This window comes from Mustela nivalis, assembly GCF_964662115.1.
Source record: "Mustela nivalis genome assembly, contig: HAP1_SCAFFOLD_2780, whole genome shotgun sequence".
NCBI lineage: Eukaryota > Metazoa > Chordata > Mammalia > Carnivora > Mustelidae > Mustela > Mustela nivalis.
This window is the reverse complement of record NW_028133885.1, coordinates 9,059-30,724: the sequence shown is the minus strand read 5'-3', so window position 1 is coordinate 30,724 and position 21,666 is coordinate 9,059. Positions and strand designations below refer to the sequence as shown.

The 21,666-nt window shown below is 65.6% G+C and overlaps 2 protein-coding genes across 8 annotated transcripts; one reads left to right on the top strand and one right to left on the bottom strand.

Moving 5' to 3' along the window:
• Positions 1-5: 5 nt before the first annotated feature.
• DCST2 (DC-STAMP domain containing 2) lies at positions 6-8,813 on the bottom strand (the record flags this gene model as incomplete). Of its 4 annotated transcripts, none has more annotated exons than XM_082751267.1 (15): positions 6-233; positions 2,632-2,772; positions 2,854-2,947; positions 3,288-3,415; positions 3,725-3,855; positions 4,524-4,624; positions 4,757-4,939; positions 5,629-5,793; positions 6,266-6,423; positions 6,578-6,791; positions 7,189-7,254; positions 7,491-7,688; positions 7,932-8,033; positions 8,236-8,406; positions 8,546-8,813. In XM_082751267.1, 15 exons carry the CDS (start codon positions 8,811-8,813, stop codon positions 188-190), a joined length of 2,166 nt encoding a protein of 721 aa, XP_082607393.1. In that variant the 3' UTR covers positions 6-187. The 4 variants fall into 4 exon arrangements, with proteins under 4 accessions (XP_082607393.1, XP_082607395.1, XP_082607394.1 ...); XM_082751269.1 differs by having other exon boundaries at positions 4,757-4,924; XM_082751268.1 differs by having other exon boundaries at positions 7,189-7,246; positions 7,491-7,684.
• Positions 8,812-21,577, top strand: DCST1 (DC-STAMP domain containing 1; the record flags this gene model as incomplete). Of its 4 annotated transcripts, none has more annotated exons than XM_082751263.1 (16): positions 8,812-9,165; positions 9,388-9,604; positions 9,673-9,747; positions 13,023-13,151; positions 13,465-13,604; positions 14,270-14,489; positions 14,581-14,724; positions 15,139-15,260; positions 15,650-15,807; positions 17,834-17,933; positions 18,051-18,146; positions 18,258-18,384; positions 18,608-18,746; positions 19,061-19,203; positions 19,308-19,421; positions 21,173-21,577. In XM_082751263.1, the coding sequence occupies 16 exons, from the start codon at positions 8,812-8,814 to the stop codon at positions 21,460-21,462; spliced, it is 2,568 nt and encodes an 855-aa protein (XP_082607389.1). In that variant the 3' UTR covers positions 21,463-21,577. The 4 variants fall into 4 exon arrangements, with proteins under 4 accessions (XP_082607389.1, XP_082607390.1, XP_082607392.1 ...); XM_082751264.1 differs by having other exon boundaries at positions 18,608-18,724; positions 21,173-21,502; XM_082751266.1 differs by having other exon boundaries at positions 9,031-9,165; positions 9,479-9,604; positions 18,608-18,724; positions 21,173-21,502.
• Between the last annotated feature and the right edge of the window lie 89 nt (positions 21,578-21,666).

Sequence of the window (21,666 nt, the reverse complement as noted above, 5' to 3'; positions counted from 1 at the left end):
CCGTGTCTGCTTTTGATTCCTTCATTTGGGGGTGGGGGGGAGGGATCAGGGGCGGGAGAGAAGAGGGGGAGGGGCCAGGCTTCTGGAGCTGGAGGGGACTGCGGTGGGCAGAGGGTTTGGGAGGGCGGCCGAGGGTGGGCAGAGACAGGGTGGGAACCCCGAAAGACCGGGCGTCCGGTCGGAGCCGCTAACTGTGTGTCCTCTGCCGAGGCCCCTTCTCCTCGTCCAGGTCACTAGTGAGGAGGGCAAGGGAGTGGCGCGGTCAGGGACGCCCTTTCCACAGGTGCACTCCTGCCCTGTCCAGACTTACCAGCCTCCGCTGCTCCCACGGTCCCCACAGGATCTCAGCCTGTGGCTCGAGAGCCCCAGTTTTAGGCTGGTGCTGACAGACCAGGGGGCAATCCCTTGCCCAAGGTCACATGGCCAATAAGGACAGAACCAGTAGTGACCTTGGTGGTACACCTACATGGTCAGGGATCAAGCTTTCCCCATCCCCACGACCCCGCTTTTAAGTTCAGGGAGCCCCCAGGAATCTCTGAAAATAAAGCTTCACTTCCTCCCCCGCCCCTCAGCTTACCATTCCCCCTGCCCATGCACACCAGCCCGTGCCCATCCCTCCCCTGCCCGTTCACACCAGCCCGTGCCCACTGCGATTTGTATGCAGGCCTCCCAAATGAAGGCTGCTCATCTTTCTCAAACCTGCTGGTACATGGGATGTTGCAGAGGTCCTGCCAGTGGCACCTGCCCCCCGGGGGCCACAGCTATCTCCCCAGACATCTGCTGCACCCACCCAGGGGGCCACGACCAGACCAACTGCTTATGTGGCCCCCACCCTCCTCACCTCTCTAGCTTTGACCCCATGGCCACAGAGGCCTCTGCTCCTGCTCCTACCAGAACGACCCCCCAACCTTGGCCACCCCTGGCTTTATCCCAGAACTTTCCCTGACCATGACCCATTCTGTGTTGCTCTTGCTCTCACACCTCAGGGAGACAGGGACCTTGGACTTCCCCAGGGAGGCAGCCCCTTTTCTACCCCAAGGCCAGTCCTATCACACGCTTCCTGAAGACACCCCCGTTCTCTCCCCAGTGTCCTTCCCCTGATCCACCCAAAAAAGAGCCTTCAGCCCTCGGGTCCTGGTCCCGAAGAAAGCCACGTCACCCAGCACCCTGGAGTTCAGTCCGGCTGCGCCACGCGCATGCAGTGTCTGCGCCTTTGAGGCCCCCCGAGCCCGCTGCTCCCAGGGCACTCCCAGGGCCGGTGTTTTGCCCCCTAGACCCGGTCCTTGCAACCATCCACTCCCAGCCCCTTCCTGGCGCCCTCCGCAGGGCTCCCGGTCCTCTGAGCCTGCAGGGAGCCGCAAGGCCAGCGGCTCACTCCGCTCGGGGGATGCCACCTGGCCCAGACCCGGTGCCTCAGGGGCCCTCCTTCACCTCCGAAGGGCTCAGCTCTCCCCTTCCTGGGGAGCCCCACATCCCCTTGGGCCGGCTCCCAGCCTGCTCTGCCGCTGTGCAGACGCAGGCTCCCCGCTCCTCCCCGACTAGCTTCCTTGTTCGACTCCGGCAGAGACGTCCCCAGGGACAGGACGGAGCGTCTCGGGCTCTGACACGGAGCCGCGCACGGCTTCCTTCTGGGTCTTCTCTACCTACTGGCCTGTGGCCCGTTACCGTCTGCTCTGCTTTGGGCTTGCTCGGGACCACGGGAAATGTCCCACAGCCGCTCCAGCGGCCTCTCCACCCCCGCCGCCGCCTCGCCCGGCTCGGCCCGGGCGTGGCGACGCTGGGCCCCCGGCTGCTCCGGTCTCTCCCCCACTTGGTTTGCGCCTGAGCCCCTCAGGGTTCGGCCCCTTTCCCTTCACCCTTCCTGCCCTGCCCTCACCCCCCTTCCCCGCTGTAATAACTCAAGCCTGGCGCCACAGGCCCAGACCCCAGGCCTTTCGTAGCGGCCCCTGGGCCGCCAGCTTCCCTCCAGACAGCCCAGAGCTCCCCACCCGAGCCCTCCTCTTCCCCCAGAGCCTGGCCTTCCGCGCTCGGCTGGCACCACGCCGTCCCAAGCGCCCCCATCCTCAGCACCTCCGTCCTGAGGCCGCCCTGGCTTCCCACCGCCTTCTCAGCTCAGGCTAGAACACAGCCAGGAACGAGGGGGGCCATTTCCCGGGATCTTCGGACGGCCACCAGGGCACTCAGCCAGCTCTCTGCCCCTCCACTGCCCAGCTCATCCTGGCGCCCCTGACTCGAGTGACACCCACACAGCCTCCCAAACATCTCCCATTCTCCAGGCCCCCCCCCGGCTCCTCGCCCCCCATGCTCTCCTCTGCCCCTTGGCCCAGCAGACACCCAGGTTACCCCCGAAACCTGCTCCCTGAAGCCCTCCTTAATTCAACCCCCTCCCAACCCAGCTGTTCTGTCCGATGCCTGACCTGGCCGGCTGCTCTCCTGCACGGGGACGCCGGCCCGCTATCACTCCCCACCGCTCCATAGGCTCGTTCAGGGCAAGCTGGACGGGTCCTCCCCCAACTCTGCCACACGCCCTTCAGCTGTCTCCAGCCCTAGCACAGGGCCACGCAGCCCAGGAGCCCACTGCACACATGACAGCTCAGGCCTCCCCGGCCCCAGGTGCTGCTTTCTGCTCACCTGACCTCGGAGCTGGACTCCGAAGCAAGGGTCCTGCCCAGGGCCTCCTGCAGCTGCTGCCGCAGGAAACGCTCCTGCTCAGGGTTCTTCCTCCGAGCGGCGGCCAGCCAGAGGCGGGGGGCCTCCTCGTCACTGGAGTCCCTGCGAAAGCCTCCCATCAGGCGGCAGCTCCCTCCGCCCCTGCGGACAGGACTGCGGCCACCGCATCCCCCGGAGACTCACAGCTCCAGGTCCAGGCCCCCCTGCTGGGAGAGGGGCGCCGCACACACGGAGCAGGTGTTGTCCAGGAGACGGAAGCAGGTGGGGCAGAAGAGACCTGCAAACACCAGGAGGGCAGGGAAGGGTGGCTGAGCTAGTCCACCCACCCCGCCACCAAGCCCCCCTCGCCTCCAGCCCTGCGGGGACTGTCCTCCCAGAGGGACAAGCCAGGGCCCGGCTGCAATGCCACTTGTGAACCAATGGTTACCACCAACAGAATTAAGGCAAACATGGGGAGAATGAGCTTCTCACGGTTCTCTGTAGACAAGAACATGTGGTCACGAAGGGAGGGGCCTAAAGTGTGAGTTCCAGAAGTCCACAGAGGAAGGACCATAGCCAATTGTCACACACGACTGTGGGGAGTCCCCACAGGGGGAGGTCCAACCCCGGGGGCTCACCTCGGCAGCCCGGGGTGCTGCAGGACACAAAGTTCTCCGTGTCCTCGGGGTCGTGGAGCTGCCCACAGCCCAGGCAATAATCCTGGAGCGGCCAGAAGTGGCTGAGCACGGGGCCCAGACAGGAGCACCTGGGGAGGAGTCCCAGACGCTGACGCGCCAGCCCACTCCACACCCAACACCGCCCACCAGTGGGGGCAGGCCTCCCTGCAGCCTGACCCCCCCCCCTCAGCAGCAACCTCTGTGTCCTGTCCGCCTCCTCCCCCCACTGCCCACCGCCCAGAGTTCTCATCCCTGTATCCCTCTTCGCACATGGATCACAGAGAACGGGCACCCTCTTCAGCCAAACCTCAGAGACTTAAGAAGGGAGCCACTGTGACCTCTGGCTCTTTTTCTGTCCCCTCTTGCCCCACTTCTGCAAGGGGGGACAGTGGGCCCACCGCCTGGCCAGCTTCTGGAGGACACTTGCGTGGCCCTGGTCCGCTGCCCGCCGTCTCGCTGCTCGGTGCACGGTTGCCGGCAGATTGGTTCGGTGGCTCAGAAGTAGGTTGTAGAGGTAGGAGATCCTCTCCTGGTGGAGGGGAGATCGGGGCCGGGATGTGCCTTGATCCGGTCTCATCCACCCGGAATGCCTTCTGCCCCCCATCCCCACTCCCATCCTTTGCCTTCTGCCCACGCTTCTGAATCCGTCTAGGCCTGGCTCCGATGCCTCTTCCTTTGGGAAGCCCCTGGGCTCCGCTAGGTGGGGTGACCTAGTCTGTCCTCTGGGTGTTCATAGCACTTTCTTTATTTCTGCACAAAAACACTTCTTCCTTGTAATATCTGGTTAAAAGCCTGTCTGGCCTTGAGACCGCGAGCACCGGGCGGGGTCGGCTTCATCCTGGCACAGGGTGCGGAGGGCTCCGCTGCACGCTCCGGGACTGACTGGCAATCGAGCGCCCAACCGCTGCATTTCCACTTGCGCCTCAACATGCCAGCGCGGACCCCGGCGGCCATGCCCTTCCCCACACTCTGGGGACGACAAGCTCCTTCTCAGCCAACGCCCCCCCAAGAGGCACCCCTGCTCTCAGCACCTCTGGGGCCCGGAGACCCGCCGTCCAGGTCATGTGCCTAGCGGGACTTCAGCCAGAGGAGAGAGGACTGGCGCCATCGAGGAGTCGAAGCTCCCCCAAACCAAGACAGACGGCCGTGGGCTCCCAGCAGGCAGGGGTGGGGGCGGCCGCGGCCGTGGCCGCTCACCTGCTCCCTCGACGGATAGTAGGAGGCGCAGATGGCCCGCCGCAGCCTGCTGACGTAGCTGCCGAACAGCGTGACGAAGAAACTCAGGCCGTACAGGATGCCTGGGGGGCGGCAGGGCCAAGAGCCGCCATCTGCGGGTGCGGGCTGCCGGCCGCCCCCACACCCCCGGCCCTCACGCCCTCTGCCACGCCTGTTCCTTCCCCACCCCGTGCCCTCACGGCCAAGGCCGGTACCGATGACGATGTAACCGGTGGCATCTGGCTCCGAGGGCCTCAGGAGGCAGTGCCGGGACAAGATGCTGATGTTGCTTTGCTGCAAGACGTCGAACGCCGACACCAGGTCCCGGTAAATCCTCCCAGTGTAGCCGGTGCCTTCCACGGTTATGGACACTAGCACGGGGCCTGGCACAGCGCACTCTGTGAGGGCCGGTGCCGGGGGCCGGGTGGTGGGACAGGGCAGCTCGCGGCCCCATCCCCCAGCCAGGGGCCTCTGCTGCCCCAGGGCCCCACCAAGCCCCTGCCCCCCAGGAGCCTCTTGGAGAGGCCTCGATGCTCCATGAGTCCGTCCCCGTCCCCACGACGGCCCAGCAGCATTTGCTTTCAAGCACTTGCTAATGTGCCCCGTGTCTCCCGCATGTGGTGGGCGCCCGACTGAGTGTGCCGGTGACTGTGTTGGGCGCTTTCTACGTGCCGCCGGCCTCTGCGCACAGGATGGGAGTCATTACTCCCTGTGGTCCCCGCACGCTCATCAGCACGGCCTCCCGGGCCCTCCCACACAAGGCGTCCTGGGCCCCTTCAAGCGACCCGGGGGCTGCGCCCAGCATCCCAGCTCCGAAGAGGCGACGAAAGCTCTGGGGGGTTCGGGAATGGCCCGAGTCACTGCCGCAGGGGGCAGGCTCCCTGACTCCAGGTCCTGTGCTTTTGACTACTCCGTATGGTGGACCCAGGACTCGGAGGCAGGGGTCCCAGGAGGATTGGAGGGCTGGCGGCGGCAGGATCGGGGCTGATGAGTCACAGTGACCTAGGGACCTCCAGGCAATCCCTGGGACCCAGGAGGCTGGGGGACGCCGACCAAGGGGACCACAGCGCGAGGCCCGGGCACTCACTGCGGGCCACGATCTCCCCCTGCAACTGGTACCGGGCCAGGTCGAGCACCCAGAAGACGGCGTAGTCCAGGAAGACCAGGGCCAGCACGAGGAGGAGGTGCCGGGCAAGGCTGAGGATGGCCAGGGTGTAGAACATCTGCTCCCACCTGGACAGGAAGACGGAACCTGCGGGGAGCGCAGTCAGGAGGCCGCTGCTTATTCTCCCGGCGGAGCACACCCCATTCCGAACCAGGGCCTGTTTGCTCATCTGGTGTGGAAGCTGGGACGGTCCCCGGACGAGGCTGGGAGGGGCTCTGAGGCTAGAGGAACCCACCCTCCTGGGCATCCCAGCCCCAGCCCCCCAGGCTTCCTCTCCATGTTGGCAGGTTCATACTTCTGGCCTCACCCCCAAAGCCCCCCTTCCCTCAGCTGGCAGCCCCTCCCCACCTACACTTCCCTCTGTCGGGATGTCCGGGGCCCCGGAAGCTTCCTCTGCCCTTCTTTCTGTGTCTGGGTGTCTGGGTGCCGGGAGGTCCCCCCTTTGGGACCAAGGGCTCCCCAGAGACAGGGCTGTGCACAGGGCCTAGGGTTAGGGCTGGGGTGGAGGGGAGGCCCTGGTGTCCTCCTGCGTCTTGGTCTCCAATCTTGGGGCCCTCACCAGGCTGGATGTAGCGTCTGGCCTCATGGGCGCTGAGGGGCAGCACCGTGGGCAGCCCCGCCTCGGAGCGGATGGCCTCCATGCGTAGGAACCGGCTGGTGATGTACACGTTGTCATAACTGACCCAGTTCAAGTAACAGTACCGGTAGAACAGAGCTCTGGCAAGGTAAATGGAGGCCCCTCAGCTCCCCAGCCCACACCGACTCCCGCAGGGTCCCACGTCCCCTGGCCCCCAGGCTCCAGCCTTCCTGGAGGCCCTGGGGGCGACCTGGCGCCGCGCAGCCCAAGTCCCCAGCTGGGGCCCTCCCTCACTGGAGGTACAGGAGCGAAAGCAGCAGAGGCGTGGTGTAGCCCATCAGGGCCAGGGCCTCTCGGACACGGTGCAGCTTCAGGCTGACGGCTTCATGGAGGTCCAGGGCCACCTGCGACAGGCTCCGAGAGGCATTGAGGTCCACGGAGAAGTGGTGGGCGGCCGTCACGTTGAACTCGAACTCCTGACGCACCCGGTTAATTAGGTTCCTCACAGCTGGGGCCAGCAGGTGCAGGGGAGCCGGAAGCCAGGAGAATTAGTGGGGGCAGGGCCTGGCATAGCTCGCAGACCAGCCGGGACCCCCCAACCCGAGGAGGAGAAGACGAAGCCCCCGCGGTCCATGCTGTCACCACCAGGGGCCTGACACCACGGCCCCTCTCTGTGCCCGCCCAGCTCAGTGCCCTGCCCTGGGCTGGGAGGACCGGGGAGGGGGGCGGGGGGGTAGGAAGTCTTGGTCCTCTCCCTGCTCCAGCCCAGGCTGGGCCTCCGGCGTCCCTGCCCGGCACCTTTCCTCCCTCCTGCATTCTCACTGGGGACTGGGAGCACCGCCGGCCTGGAGAGGGGAGAGTCCCCAGGAGTACCCCCGCAGCAGGGCTGGAAGGGGGCCACTCACGGGTGCCAAGGGTCTTGCGCAAGAAAGGCTGGAGGTACTTGGGGATAATGCAGAACACCTGCACCACTGGGACCCAGAGACCGAGCGTCAGGGGAGGCGGAGGCGCGCGGCCCTCCCGCCTCCGGGTCCTCTGGCTTCCCTCTCCTGCTGCTGACCTCCGCAAGGGCTCCAAACCGGCTTCTCCCAGTGCCCCCAGCGCCCCCAGCGCCCCCAGCGCCCCCAGCGGCCCCATCGCGGGCCCGGCCCCGCCGACGGACCCCCTGCTCACTGGCCATGCCCCGCAGGCGCTCGCCGGCCCTCACCGCTGGCCAGTCCGCACAGCGCGAGCTTGAAGGGCATGAGCACGTAGCACAGGTAATAGGCCGAGGGGACAACGTGCATGCAGCGGTCCTTGGCGTCCTCGAAGACCCGCGCACACTTGAGGTAGGGGTTGCCCAGCTCAGCGTTGCACACATCGCCGATGTGCAGGAGCCAGTACCACACGTTGCGCAGGACCCTAGCTGGGGACAGCGGCGGGGCTGGTCCCCAGGCCCGGAGCCCTGCGGCCCCTTGGCTAGGACTCGGGGACCCCAGGGCAGCACCCAGCGCGGGACCGCGGTCAGGGCCCTGGCTGCGCCGTTTCTGGCGGGGGCCAGTCAGCACCCGGGAGGGGCCCTGGGCCGTGATGTGGGCACGGGTGAGGAGACAGGGTGAACTGTGAGCCCACCCTCTGGAAACACCCCAGCCGTGCTGACTGTGCTGACCTACGTGCTTCACGCCGTCCATGATGGACCGGAAGAACTTGCGGACCCGGTCAGCCACCTCTTTGGCCTTCTGGGCAATGGCTTTAATCTTGTTCAGGGCACCTGGGGGGCAGGGGTGGAGGCACTGGGGGGCCGGTTCTGCCCGCTGCAAGGGGGGGCGGGGGTGGGGAACAGAGTGGAGAGGAGGCTGCCCCCCAGGGTGTGGGGAGATGCAGCGGGCCAGGGAGCCACGGGGAGGGGTCCGCAGCCGCAGGGGACGGAGCGGGGCTACAGAACGCACAGCCACGGGCCCAGGGGGCCTTACTGACAAGGGGCTGCTTGGCCTGCTCCAACACCTGGGCGGTCTGGTTCAAGGCCAGCTCGGCCCCGCAGGCCACGGCCTCGCTGGCTTGGGTGAAGTTACGCAGTGTGTTGGCACAGGGTCCCTGCAGCACCAGCCCGAAGGCCGCCACCAGCAGCAGCGTCCGGCCCTGCCCTGGGGGAGACGGCTCCATGGGCCCAGGGCCCCGGCTTCGCGCACGGTCTCGCACGGAAGCCTCTGGAAGATTTCCCTCAAACCGCCCCCACCTCCTGTAAGATCCCTCCTGCCCCCTCATCCCCCACCCGGCACTCACTGGAGAAGGCCTGGGGCAGCAGCAGCAGGACTGTGACCCGGACCTGGCGCGAGAACCCCATGCCCAGGCTGAGGAAGGCAGCCAGAGTGAGGGTGCCCACCAGGCAGCCCCAGGGGCTGTGTCCTTCCACCAGCAGCTGCAGGAGCCCATAGGCCGTGGCCAGAGACATGCCCAGGCTAAACCCCCCCAAGCTGCGGACCATGGCCCGCGCCACGCTTGGCTCCTCCGTCCCCAAGGGGAGCACATGGTCCTTCATGAGTCTGGGCATGACTGCTGAGACCCAATGCCGGCCTGTCTCCAGGAGATGCCCGCCAGGTTCTGTGGCCCTTGCCACATTCTCAGGTTCCGGAAGCTTGTATTGTGTCTGTCTCCGAGAGCCTGACCGGCTCCAGGACTGGAGACGGGGACACAGGTCTCTAATCTCCTTCCCCAAGTCTCAGAGCAGAGCTTTGGCTGCTGTCCGGCTGCGCAGACAGCAGAGGGGATCGAAGCGGACCTCTGTGCCCGAGGCCACCTTGAGGACGTTTGTGGGACAAGGGAGGGTCCCCCGAGCTGACTCATGGCCATCACACTTCATCAGAATGGAGCCAAGGGGGAAAGAAGGAAGCTCCCCCACACCAGTGAGTCCGGCCTTTCCCAGCACCGGCCCTCAGGGCATCTCATCCCCTGTCCCCTGGGGGCCCCCATGCCCCCCCGTGGGCCTCCGGCTATCCCCCAGTGTTCGCCTCCAGCCAAGCCCCTTCCTCTTCTCTCCCTCACATCTGTCCTGCCTCCCCAGGGTCCCCCATCCTACTTCGGGATGGCCCGCCCGCGCCCACCACGCCTGCCAAGGTCTCCCCCAGCCTCTCCCCCGTAGGCCCCTGACCCCAATGAAGCGCATCTCACCCAAAGAGCGGGCTGTTGGCCCCCGTGTGTCTGCCCTCCCCCCCGCAGCGCTGCAGAGACTCCTGAGCTGGGGGCTGCCTGTCCCCTGCAGCCAGTTCCTGCAGCGACAGCCCCGCACCTTTCCTGGTGCCGCCTTCCTGCTGGGCGCAAGCAGCGGCGGGCTCCTGGCCATGGGTGAGTGTGGGCAGAGCCCGGGGGGCAGGGACCCGCCTCCCGATTGTCAGCTTGACCCGCACCCTCAGGTCTGTTTCAGCTCCTGGTGAACCCCATGGACATCTATGAGGGTCAGAAGATGGTGGCCTTGTACGGCGTGGTGGGTGAGTGCTGGCTGAGGACGGGGACCCTCGAGAGGCCTGTGGGGCAGGCCTGGGGAGTCCTGGCCCAGGAACGGATCTGATCTTGTTTCTTGTGCTCCGAGTATCCCAGCCCCAGCCTCCTCGTGGGCTTTGAGGGGAGATCCCAGGAGAAGGGGCCCCAGTCTAGGGACGAAACCTGACCGGTCCTTGTCCCCTAGGGGCCTCCCCAACCGGAAGGACTCCATGTTCTCCACAGGATGCCCTGTGGCTCCCAACCTCGCTGACCTTGTGTCTTGCTCCTCCCAATTAATTCTGTTGGTTCATTCATTCACTCACACCTTCATTCGTTCATTCAGCCCTCTCGGGGGCCCTGTAGCGGCTTCTAAAGGGCGCGAGGTCGAGGGGCCCCCAGTGGAGAGAGAGAGGGAGGAAGGAGCCTTTCTGGGGATGACGAGGAGGCGTGATGGGAGGATGCCGGGCCGAGGGAAGGGGCTGGTAGTCAGGGAAGGCTTCTTGGAGGCTCCACTGGGGAGGGAGCCTCGTGCGGGCGCTGCGGGGCTGGGAGAGGAGCCCATGGGCAGGTGGATTAGCCACGGAGAAAGCCGGCTGTCTCCCGCAACAGCCACTCTCAAGGCCGAGCAGTCTTTGGACTTTGGATAATTCAGCCCCTCAGCCCACCCCCCACGGACCCAGTTTCCCTCTCTGTTTGGCCTGCTGGCCGCTCGTCTTCAGGTCACGCAGGGGCGGCCTCAAGTGCAGGCATCTCCTCTTCAGCCATCAATGCTGGAAGACGGGAACGTTCCTTCTCTAGGTCTCCTTGAAGAAAGAGGAAAATGTTCCCGTCCCCCGGCCAGCGTCGCCCGGCAGGGCCCTGGCCCGCTCACCCCGGAAACCGACCTGTGTGGGCAGCCCCAGGACCACTCCGGGCCCCGGGGAGGACCTCTCCCTCCGACCCTTCCCTTGCTGCCTATTTTCAATACGAGAGCCTGTCTTGCTTCCGCGAGGGCGACTGTTTCTCCTCCAAAAGGCCCACTCGTCCCCGAGGAAGTCCTCCATCCGTGCCCTGCCAAAGCAGGACAGCAGGCACCTGGCCGCCGCCCCTCCCCTGCCGGGCTGAGAAGCGAGCAAGGCCCCCCGGGGCACGTCCCCCACCCGCCCCAGAGTTCCTGCCAGCGCCGAGCCGGCCTCGCCTTCCACGCCGGGCCCACGTGGCCACGCAGGGCCACCGTCCCCTCCGCCCCGTCTCTCTGGGGTCCCGTGAGGCTCGCACTCGGCCTGGAAGTGAAGCCCCACCCCTCCTCAGACCACCCCCCCCCCCCGCTATGTCTGCCTACTCCAACTTCTTCTCTTCTAGAAAGTACTGATTTCTTTTTATTTATTTATTTATTTATTTGAGAGACAGAGAGAACCAGAAGGGGAGGGTCGGAGGGAGAAACGACTCCTCGCTGAGCAGGGAGCCCGATGCGGGGCTCGGTCCGGGAACTCGAGGACCATGACCTGAGCCAAAGGCGGTTGCTTAACCAACTGAGACCCCAAGGTGTCCTAGAAAATTCTAATCTCTGGCCTTGTCTTTGTATCTACTGGTTGGTAGAGGGCCAGAGACGAGTTTCGCCCTGCTGGTGGGCCCAGACAGGGCGTTGCAGACCCCCTGAGCTCTCTGGAGAACGAGGGCGACTACTTGCCAACTCTCTTAGCTTGAATCCTTGGCCAGAAGGCCAAGACCCCCCTTTTTTTTTTTTTAAAGATTTTTATTTATTTGACAGACAGAGATGACAAGCAGGCAGAGAGGCAGGCAGAGAGAGAGGGGGGAAGCAGGCTCCCTGCTGAGCAGAGAGCCCGATGCGGGGGCTCCATCCCAGGACCCTGAGATCATGACCTGAGCGGAAGGCAGAGGCTTAACCACTGAGCCACCCAGGTGCCCCGAAACAAACCCCTTTTGATGTCCTATTATCCCATGATTGGGTGAGAAAATCCCAATTTCCCCCAGGGACTGGGGCAGGGACAGGTGGCTGGCCTTGAAGGAAACTCCAGTTGTGTTAGCCAGGAAGAGGGCAGACGCTCGGGCGGGCGCCGCAGACAGGGCTCCCAGCAAACCTGTGTGACCAGGTAAGGCCAGCCAGGTGAGGAGCCACACTTCGGGCAGAGGCAGGATGAGCTTGGCCTGTTCTAGGGCTGGCCCGAGGCATGGGGGGTGGGTGGTGGACGGGCAGGCCATGGGCTGAGCAGCCCTAAGCCAGCAGGGGCTCCATCAAGGGGGTCCGTGGACCCCGCTAAGGGAGCTCGGACTGGACCCCACCTCTGGTGGAAAGTCCATAGCTGGTTTGAAGCAGAGAAGGGACAAAGTCAGAGGCTGTGTGTACAAGACCACTCTGGCCACCTTGTGAAAACCCAAATACAGAGGGGAGGCAGGGGACCGGTTAGGCCCCGCGAAAGGTGACGGGGACCCCACAAGAGCTGGGGAGAGAGACCGAGGGAAGAAGCGGGGACCTGGCTCCGACGATGGCCAGCGCTCCATCGCGCAGGAAGCCACTGGGTTCCCTGCCCAGCTCTGCCGTCCCTCTGGCCTGGAGCGCTGTCCTGTCTCCCAACAACACGTCCCTCGTCCCGCATCTTCCCGCCGACCCGTCAGCCGCTGCGTCCGGCCTTCGCAGACCCACGCTCCGCACAGAAGCGCCGGCTCCCGCCGCGCCCCCACAGCCCTGGAGAAGGGCCTCCCTTGTGCACTCGGGCCGTATCATCTGTTAACTCGCTCACTCTCTCCCTGAATTCTGAGCTCCGCGGAGCTCTCCGTGTCCTTGCGGGGACCACAGGGAGACACCTGTGAAGCTGTTAACACCACCAGGAGGTCCATGATTAAGGCTAAAATTAGAGACGGAGATAGTGATTGGGATGGGGTCAGAGCACGGGAACAGGGAGGTGGCTGTGAGCACGAGTGACGGTTTCCAGAACTTTCTCTGGCACTCCCTGCCTCCTCGCCACCTGGGTAGTGTGTGAATCCAGCCTACCAAAGAGGGAAGAGTCCCCTTCCCACACACACACACTCGACCCTCCATCACTGGCCATGGCTCTTGGACCTCTGGTGTCCCTCCACGCCCCTCCCGAGCCGCCATGCAGCGGAGCTTGGGAAAGGGCTGTTCACATGAATGAGCGGCCTCCAAGGGCGATCAGAGCCGGTGCCCAGCGTCAAGAAGGCAGTGCGGTTCTGGGAAGAACCTGGGGGGCGGGTGCCATGCTCAGCCTGGTGGGTCAGGCTGCACCCTCACTCCCCCTTGCCACCTGCTGGTCTCTCCCGACAGGCTTGGGAGCTGTGGGCTGGGGGACCTCCCCTCACATCCGCTGTGCCAGCCTCCTGTTAGTGCCCAAGATGCTGGGCAAAGAGGGCCGGCTCTTCGTGCTGGGGTACGCCTTGGCGGCCATCTATGAGGGTGAGTGTGTGTCCCTGGGGATAGTGTGTGACTGGGCGGGCCACCCGGCAAGACCCAGGTGGGTGAAGGGGAATGAGTGGGGGCCCGATGGCAGCTGTGTGCCTCTGAGAGAGTTCCTCCACGTCTCTGGGCCTCCTCGGCTTACACGGGGAAAATCAACCCAGTGATGAGCCGGCGGCCCTCTCCCGGGCTTCGGGGCCCTCTCATACAGGTCTAGAAGGCGGTCACCCACTGCACACAGACTGGGGGTGAAGGGGGCCTCTGGAGAGCAACTAGCTCCAGAGGGACACCCACGAGGGCATCTTCCCGCCAGGACCTGTGGCCAACCTGCGCCACAACCTCGATGAGGTGGTCGTGTCGCTGGGCTGCACAGTGGAGCTGCAGGTCAACAACACCCGGGCGGCCTGGCGCGTCTCCACGGCCCCGCTGCGTGCAGTGTTCAAGGACCTGCTGGTCAGGACCCCACGTGTGGGCAGGGCCGGGCCCCTCTGCCCCGGGGGGCCGGCATGGCTGCCTTCAAACATTGCAGGACGTGCCCTGGGCACTAGACAGTGGGGAAAGCCCCTGCCCCCGGTCATGGGACCTGCACCCCCCCATTTCCAAACACCTGGGCAGGTGGCACTCTGGGTAGCTGAACTAGAATGTCAGGAAATTGGGGGCCGTGGCCTTGAGCACTCAGGAAGCCTGGAGGCCCCGGGGATTGCGGAAGGAGGCTGTGGAGGCCTGGAGGCTGCAGGCGTGGGAGAATTGGCGCGTCGACGAGCTGGGGAGTCAGGTGACATCGGGGACACTGGAACTGAGGACCCTGAGATGGCATAGTGGTCTGGGAGGCTCATGCGAAGCCCCAGGGCTTGGGGAAGCTTCCGTAGCTAGCGGGGATCTGAGACAGAGGCCGGTGGAGGAGCTGGGTAGGGGGCAGAGCAGAGGCCACTGGTCGCAGGGAAAGGCGGTAGGGGGCTGTCCCCAAGACTGAACAGTGGAGCATGAGGTGAGAGGCTGTCTAGGGCCCGGGCTCTGCCCGGGCCTGAGGGAAGAGCCCAGAGTTTGGCCAAAGGGGCAGGAAAGGCTCCTTCCTCTGCAGCCGCACCTACCTCCCTGTCCTCACCCCCCAACCCCAGAGCAGCAAAGATTCACTGCGAGCTGGGACTCAGAACATCTCCAAGTCCTTCGAGGAGCTGGATGCCCAGGTGAAGAGTGACGCGGGGTTCGTGCCCGAGGGCGCGTCGGGCTCCGACCCCACAGCCCGCAGGGGGCCGAGCCAGGGAGCCTTTCCTCCCCGGCGGCGGGCACTGTCCACCCAGAAGATGTATGAGCTCAAGACCAAGCTGCGCTGCTCCTGTGAGGGGCGTGGGGGGGCGTCGGGGGCGTGCCGGGGGCGGGGCTTCAGGCAGGCCACCAGGGGACCTCACCTGCCCCTGCCTTTCCGCAGACGTGGTGGACCAGGCCATCGCCAGCTGCCGCCGCTGGTTTGACCGGAAGCACCAGCAGTGCCTGCAGCGCATCTGGGTCCCGCTGCTCAGGGACCTGCTCTGCCTGCCGATGAAGTTCAAGTTCTTCTGCAGCATCGCCAAGGGTCAGTGGGGCGGCGGGCGGGCGCAGGAGCCCAGTCCTTGGGGACACTGGGGGGGGGTGCAGGTGAGCCTGGGGGCAGCCTCACGGCCGTGGCGGGGACGTTCCCAGGGACCTCTGCTTCTGCCTCTCTGCCTGGAAGACGGGCCTATGAGAGGCTCCGAGGTGTGAGGGAGGAGTACAGGAGCCGAGCTGTGCTTCCCTGTGCCTGTTGCCACCCGTGCTCACAGTCGGCGCGGTGACATGGTTACACACCGACGAGCCGGATGAGGGGAAGTCAGGCCTTGTGCCCAGGACGCGGGACTCACGGAGCGTGGAGAGGGGTGGACAGGCAGCCGGGGCAGATGGGGTCCTCAGGCCCTGGGGGGCGAGAGGCGGGCACAGCCCCTGACCTCCCCCGCCCCGTCACCCCCGGTAGCGATGGAGGTTTGGTGTCGTCACCGAATCCCTGTGGAAGGGAACTTCGGGCAGACCTACGACTCCCTCAACCAGTCTGTTCACGACCTGGACGGGGACTTCTCAGCCACTATCGAGCTCAAGGTAGGAGGCAGGGGGGGTGCCCGGGCTGGGAGGGAGCAAGGGAGAAGGGGCGAGGGCACAGGCCTGCGGAGAGCAGGTGACAGGAGGACGGAGGGGCACGAGGACGGAATGGGCTGGTGCTGGGGGACGGGGGGGGGGCTGTGCTGAACCTGGGTGGGCAGGGACCTACCTGCCTCTGAGACCCGATGGCCAGCCTGGCCAGAGAGGGTGTCAGCCCAGATGGGCGCAGGGGAGCAGGACCACGGGGAGGAGGGGGCCGCACCCAGCCCCCTGCGTGACCTCCACACGGGGGGTTCCGAAAGTCCTGGGAAGAGCTGGGGGTCACGAGCGGGGTGCCCAGGCAGAGATGCCCAGGAGGGCTGTGTCTGCCCCGTGCCCCTTCCCCCCAGGAGGAGAAGCGGGCCGCGGTGGTGGGCGCGGACACCAGCTGGGAGCACGTGAGCACGGAGCTGCGGGGCTACGTCCGCCAGCAGGAGGCCCGGCTGCAGTGGGCGCTGGGGCTGCTGCACGTGCTCTTCTCCTGTACCTTCCTGCTGGTGCTGCACGCGTGAGCCCACTGGCCCCACGCCCCTTCCTCCCAGGGTGGCCCCGGCACGGGGGACGCTGGCCCGCACTCCGCCACCTGGAAAGGGAGCCAGTCTTCACCGAGCCGCCTCCCTTGGCCTCCGTCCCAGCGCTGACTGCCCTCTGACGGCGCTGCCTGCCGTGTTCCCCTTGGTTCTGACCCTGCCCGTCTCTACCATCCAACCCTGCCCGTCTCTACCGCCCAACCCTGCCCGTCTCTACCGTCAACCCTGCCCGTCTCTACCGCCCAACCCTGCCCGTCTCTACCGTCAACCCTGCCCGTCTCTACCGCCCAACCCTGCCCGTCTCTACCGCCCAACCCTGCCCGTCTCTACCATCCAACCCTGCCCGTCTCTACCGCCCAACCCTGCCCGTCTCTACCGCCCAACCCTGCCCGTCTCTACCGTCAACCCTGCCCGTCTCTACCGCCCAACCCTGCCCGTCTCTACCGTCAACCCTGCCCGTCTCTACCGCCCAACCCTGCTTTCATTTTCGGCCGCCTGCCTCACTGGCAGCTACTTTCCCTCCATTTGGACCAAAGTCCTCAACCCCACCCAGCGGGGCGTCCAGCTGGGCAGTCCCGGGCCTCACTCTGTTTCCCCGCTGACCTCTGGACCCTCTGTTTCCTGTCCCCACCCCCAGATGCCTGAGACAGGCAGGGGCTGGGCAAGGGCGGCCACAGGGGGCTCTGGCCCCATCTGCCCCTTCCATGGGGCAGGTGAGCGCGCCGTTCGGTGTGTGCCAAGGGCCCCGTGGGAAGACAGAGTGAAGGAGCCTTCCTCCCCCCCTCAAGACGCTGGTGGTCTAGTGGAGGCCAGAGGGGCACCCACGGGGCACCCTGTGGTGGGTCGGAGGGCCTTGCGAGGGCAGGGCTCCTGGAACGGGGCAGGAGCTGAGGACAGGCCCCTGTAAGAGCCATTGTCAGTGGGGAGCCAAGGTCAAGGCGAGGAAGACTGTTCTCTTGGGCAGGGACCAAGGCTTCTGTGGGATGTGGAGGGCAGAGGCTGGGCTGAAGGACTGGGCAGGCGCAGGCAGGGCCCCGAGAGCTGGCCAAGCCCTGCAGACTGGAGGCCAGGAGGCTCAGGTGGATCAGGGGTTAGAGGGCCTGGCGGCAGTGCGGGGCACCGCAGGAAGCCGGCCTGAGGCGGAGGCAGGAAGGGGAAAGGTGCAGCAGGTCTCGGGGCCAGCTCCGGGAGGGAAGGAAGGAGGCACTGAATCCGCTTCCCCGCTTTCGACCTGGCGAGGTCACTGGCTGGAGGGGGGGGGGGGAGGCGGGGCGCATAGCCGGCCAGAGGGCAGGGCCAGGCAGGGCACGGCCCATCTCCCCACACGGGGGCGCTCACAGGCTGGCCTGCAGGGGACTGCTCCCTCCGCCTGAGCCCTCCCAGAGGGTTTTGACAGGGTCTCAGAACCCCTGAAACTTAGGTTGCACAGTTGACGGGGCTGATTTAGAGTCACGCGGCTTTAAACACATCTCCGATAATTAGCGCGTTTCCTTAGCAAACCAAAGCGCTACGTGGGACTTGGACTTGGGTGTGCACAGAGGGGCACTTGTGTACAAAACAGAAAACAGCCTCAAGGGTGTGTTGGGGAGAGGGAAATGCAGGTGGGGGCATGCGTTTTGCTTGAAGTGACCCCCAGGAGATGTTCTGCCGGCTCAGGCGAGAGGCGGATGTGGGAGTCAGGCGTGATGGCTGGTGGCTCTGCAGCCTTGAAGGCCTTCCCACCTCTCTGTGTCTTTGCTCCTGCTGTGTCCTCTGCTTGAGATCCATGCCTGAGACCCCTCCCCTCCCGGCCAGGCATGCGACCCCCCACCCGCCGCCTTTTCACCCGTGTCTCCTCGCCTGTGGGGTGCCCGCCCTGCCCCAGATGGCCCAGTGTCTCCACCTGGGACATACACAGCATTCAGTGCAGGCTGGGGGGTCTGGGGAACGCCCCACATCCAGGAAGCCCGCAGTGGGGGGTGGTCGAGGACAGCCTGGAGGACACAGAGACGTCCTCGTACACAGGTGCTTCTCCTACATGGACAGTTACAACCGCGACATTCGCTTTGACAACATCTACATTAGCACCTACTTCTGCCAGATTGACGAGCGCAGGAAGCAGCTGGTGAGGGGGGGCCCAGCCCCGGCCAAGGGGGCCCTGTTGCGCTCCTCCTGGAGTAGGAGGGCAGAGGGCCAAGGGGAGGGGACCCCGGTGTCCCCCACCAGCTGGACATTTTACCAGGGCAAACGGACGCTGCTGCCACTCCGCAAAGCTGAGGAAAAAACTGTCATCTTCCCCTGGAGTCCCTCCGTGCAGGCCTCAGAAATGAGAAACCTGGTGAGGAGGCCATGGGGGCAGGCTCCAGCCGCAGCCCAGGGCACGGGTCCCGGAGAGGGCCCGGGCAGGGCGGGCGGCGCCGCCCAGCTCAGGCCCGCGGCTCCTCGGCAGGTGAGGGAGCTCGTGGAGACGGTGCCCGTGCTGCTGCTGCTGCTGCTGCTGTGCGGCCTGGACTGGGCCCTCTACTCCATGTTCGACACCATCCGCCACCACTCCTTCCTGCAGTACTCCTTCCGCAGTGAGCCCTCGCCCTCGCCCCTGCCCCTGGCCGCCACCTCTTCCAGCCCCGCGTGGGGTCCGATCTCGGGCCTGCTGGCCTCAGTTTCCAAGCCTCCTTTATATCTGCAGCAGGGAGGGGTTGGCGCTCAGCGGACGGAGGGAACCCCCCCGGGACCCCGTCCTCGTCCTGCCCCAGCCTCCTAAACTGCAACCCTTTCCTGACCGCCCCCCCACGGCCTTAGGCAGCCACAAACTGGAGGTGAAAGTCGGGGGGCGCTCCATGCTGGCCCGGCTGCTTCGGAAGACCATCGGAGCCCTCAACACGTCCTCGGAGACGGTGATGGAGTCAAACAACATGCGTGAGCGACGTCCAGCGTCCGGGTTAGAGCAGCTGCGGGGGGGCACCGGGCTCTTTCCGAGGCGACCCAAGAGGGGCCCTCAGAGCAGGAAACATCAGGTGGACCCCGAGTTGCTAGAAGGTGACAGCTTGGGGTCCGACGGCTGGAGGATCTGGGGCCTTGGCGACAGAGGGTGCCAGCACCCCGGAACCACGCTGTCCAACAGAGTTTTCTCCCGCACCTGTGCCCTGTCAGGGGACTAGCCTCAGGAGCCTGGTAGCTCTGGGCTGGAGAGGGCAGCTCTGCAGGGAAGAGGACGCAGGCCCGCGGAGCCCTGACACGCCCGCCCTGCCGCAGCCTGCCTGCCCCAGCCCCTGAGCCTGGACGCCTGGGCTTACGTGAGAGCAGCGCTCCCCATCGGCCTGCTGCTGTGTCTCTGCCTGCTCCAAGCCTTCGCCTACCGGCTCCGGAGGGTCATCGCCGCCTTCTACTTCCCCAAGGTACCCTCTCCCCAACACCCTCGGGCCTGCATCCAGCCCCCCCGCCCCCACTCCAGTCTGCAGGGGGCACTGTCCTGTCCCTGACCCCCTGTTCCCGGCCCCAGCGGGAGAAGAAGCGGGTCCTGTTCCTCTACAACGAGCTCCTGAGGAAGAGAGCAGCGTTTACGCAGCTGAGGAGGGCTGCCATCCTGAGGCAGGCGCGAGAGCAGAAGGCTCCGGTAAGTGCAGGCCGCCTTCCCGTGGCTCCTGGGGTGGTGACGACCCGCGGCAGGGGCCTCTCCCCTCAGTCCATCCAGCCGCAGGGCCCTAGGCCCACGGCGCCCAGTGAGTTCTGACGGGAGAGGTGCCAAGGGCCCTGGTCATCCAGCTCCCGGGGGCCAGGGCTGAGTCTGCCTCTCCCCCAGGATTCGGCCCAGCCTGAGTCACTCAGTGGGCCGTGAGGAAGCAGGCAGAAAAGGGGAATCCGATTTGAGGTCTGGCTAAAAGAAAGCAAGGGACTGAAGGCAAGCCACAGGTTCTCCTGAGTGTCTCTGGGGAAGGTGGGGAAACTGGGGGGCTCGGGGTGCATTCCAGAAGGCGTCAAGAAGGGCCACGTGGGATCAGGAGAAAGCGCAGAGCCAGAAGAACTGGGTTCCAGTTACACTTCCTCATTATGCTGGGCGACCTTGGCTATGGTCCCCACCAGACCTCAGTGTTCCCCTCTGAAGGTCAGGGAGCTTGGAGAGATGTGTGAGACCTGTGCAGTGATCAGCAATAGTGTGGCGGCGGCCGCAGGCTGCCGGCGCGCAAGGGCCTGGATTTCGATCCTGGCTCCCTACTTTATCGCCCTGACAACTGGGATCTGGACTACTTGCTAATTGCTGGGCCTTGGTTTTTCCCTTCTGTCACCGGGAGTGAGCTGCCGCTCCATCTGGTTGTTGTAAGGACTGAGGGAGTCTCGGAGCCGGCATCTAGCAAGTTCCATGCACAGGCTAGTTGTCAGCGTGTGACCTTGGGCAAGAAACAGCCTCTGCAAGCACGTTTTCTCATTTGAAAAAGAAAGGATGATGACAATGCCCACCTAACAGGGTTACTGTTGGAGTGAGCTAATTTATTTACCCTTTCTTAGTATGGGACCCAACATTTAAAAAAAAAAAAAAGGGGGAAGAAGAAATAAAAAAGAAAAAGAAAGAAAAGAATGACAGCCGTTCTTAGCCCGGCAGAGCCCCTAAAATTGAGAGAGACCCGCTTTGCCTGACTTTCCCTCCAGGGCCTAAATCCCCCAGCCCACAACACATAGAGGCTAAAGGCCTATGAACAAGTGGCTGTGATGCCGTGAGAGGTCTGACGTCAGCCGGCTTTTGGCGGGTGGGAATGAGAAGGGCATCCGTCCCAAGCTAAGGGAATAGAATGTGCGAAGACTCAGAGCCCAGAGCGAATGTCAAAGGCCAGGGTCAGTCTGAGAGGCTGGCGCAGGAGCTGCCAGGCTCGAGCTGGGGCAAGTCCGAGCAGAGGCTGGAGGGGACCAGAGCATGGACGGCCCTGCAGGCCAAGGCCAGGCCTTCTGCCTTTGCAGGGGACCTCCTCTGCGGTTTCCAGAGCGAAGGCCACCCTGATAAGGTGGCCTGCAGAGGGGAATTCCTGGTGACTGCGAGGCGAGAGGGTGGGGGCACGGTGAACCAGACCTGCGTTCTGGAATGCGGGGACCGGAGCCAGCCAGGTTGGCTGCTCGCTCTCTGCGCGCCTGGGGAACTCACTGGCCGCTGTCCCGCCCGTCGAGGGGAGAACGCGGCAGGGATGGTGGCGGGCGCCCTGCTCCCTTCCCGGCCCCCTGGGACGGCCAGATAAGGCGGCTGGCGGGGAGTGGGAGCTGCGCCCCGAGTCTCCATCCCCGAGCGGGGGAGGGCCGCGCTCGGCACGACCGCCCCGGCAGGCGGGCACTGGCCGGCGTGCGGCGCCCTCGCAGCCCTCTCTCCGCGCCTCCCGGCAGCGCCCCCGCCTGACCGACGTCCTGCACCGCCGCTGCCCGCTCGCGCGCCGCTGGCTGCGCCGCCGCTGCGTCGTGTGCCAGGCGCCCGAGACGCCCGCCGCCTACGTGTGCCCGACGCCGGACTGCGCGGCCGTGTACTGCCGGCCGTGCTGGGACGACGTGCGGCGCCGGTGCCCGGCCTGCACCCCGCGCGAGGAGCTCTCGTCCTCCGCCTACAGCGACAGCAACGACGACGCCACCTACGCCGAGTGAAGGCGCGTCCTGCCCACCCGCCCCTGCGCGATGAATAAAGGCCCGCACGCCCCCGACGCCCGCGCTTCCCAGAGCTCCGACCCGCAGTCCGCAGACCCCGGCCGCCGACGTGACGCGGGAGGGCGGCGGGGCCGCGAGGACGGGTCCGGCCCCGGGAGACGCGCGGCGCAAGCGGGTCGGACCCGGCCTCGGCTTCCTCCGCGCGCGGCAGCGGGGAGGCGGCGGGGACGAGCGACGCGGGC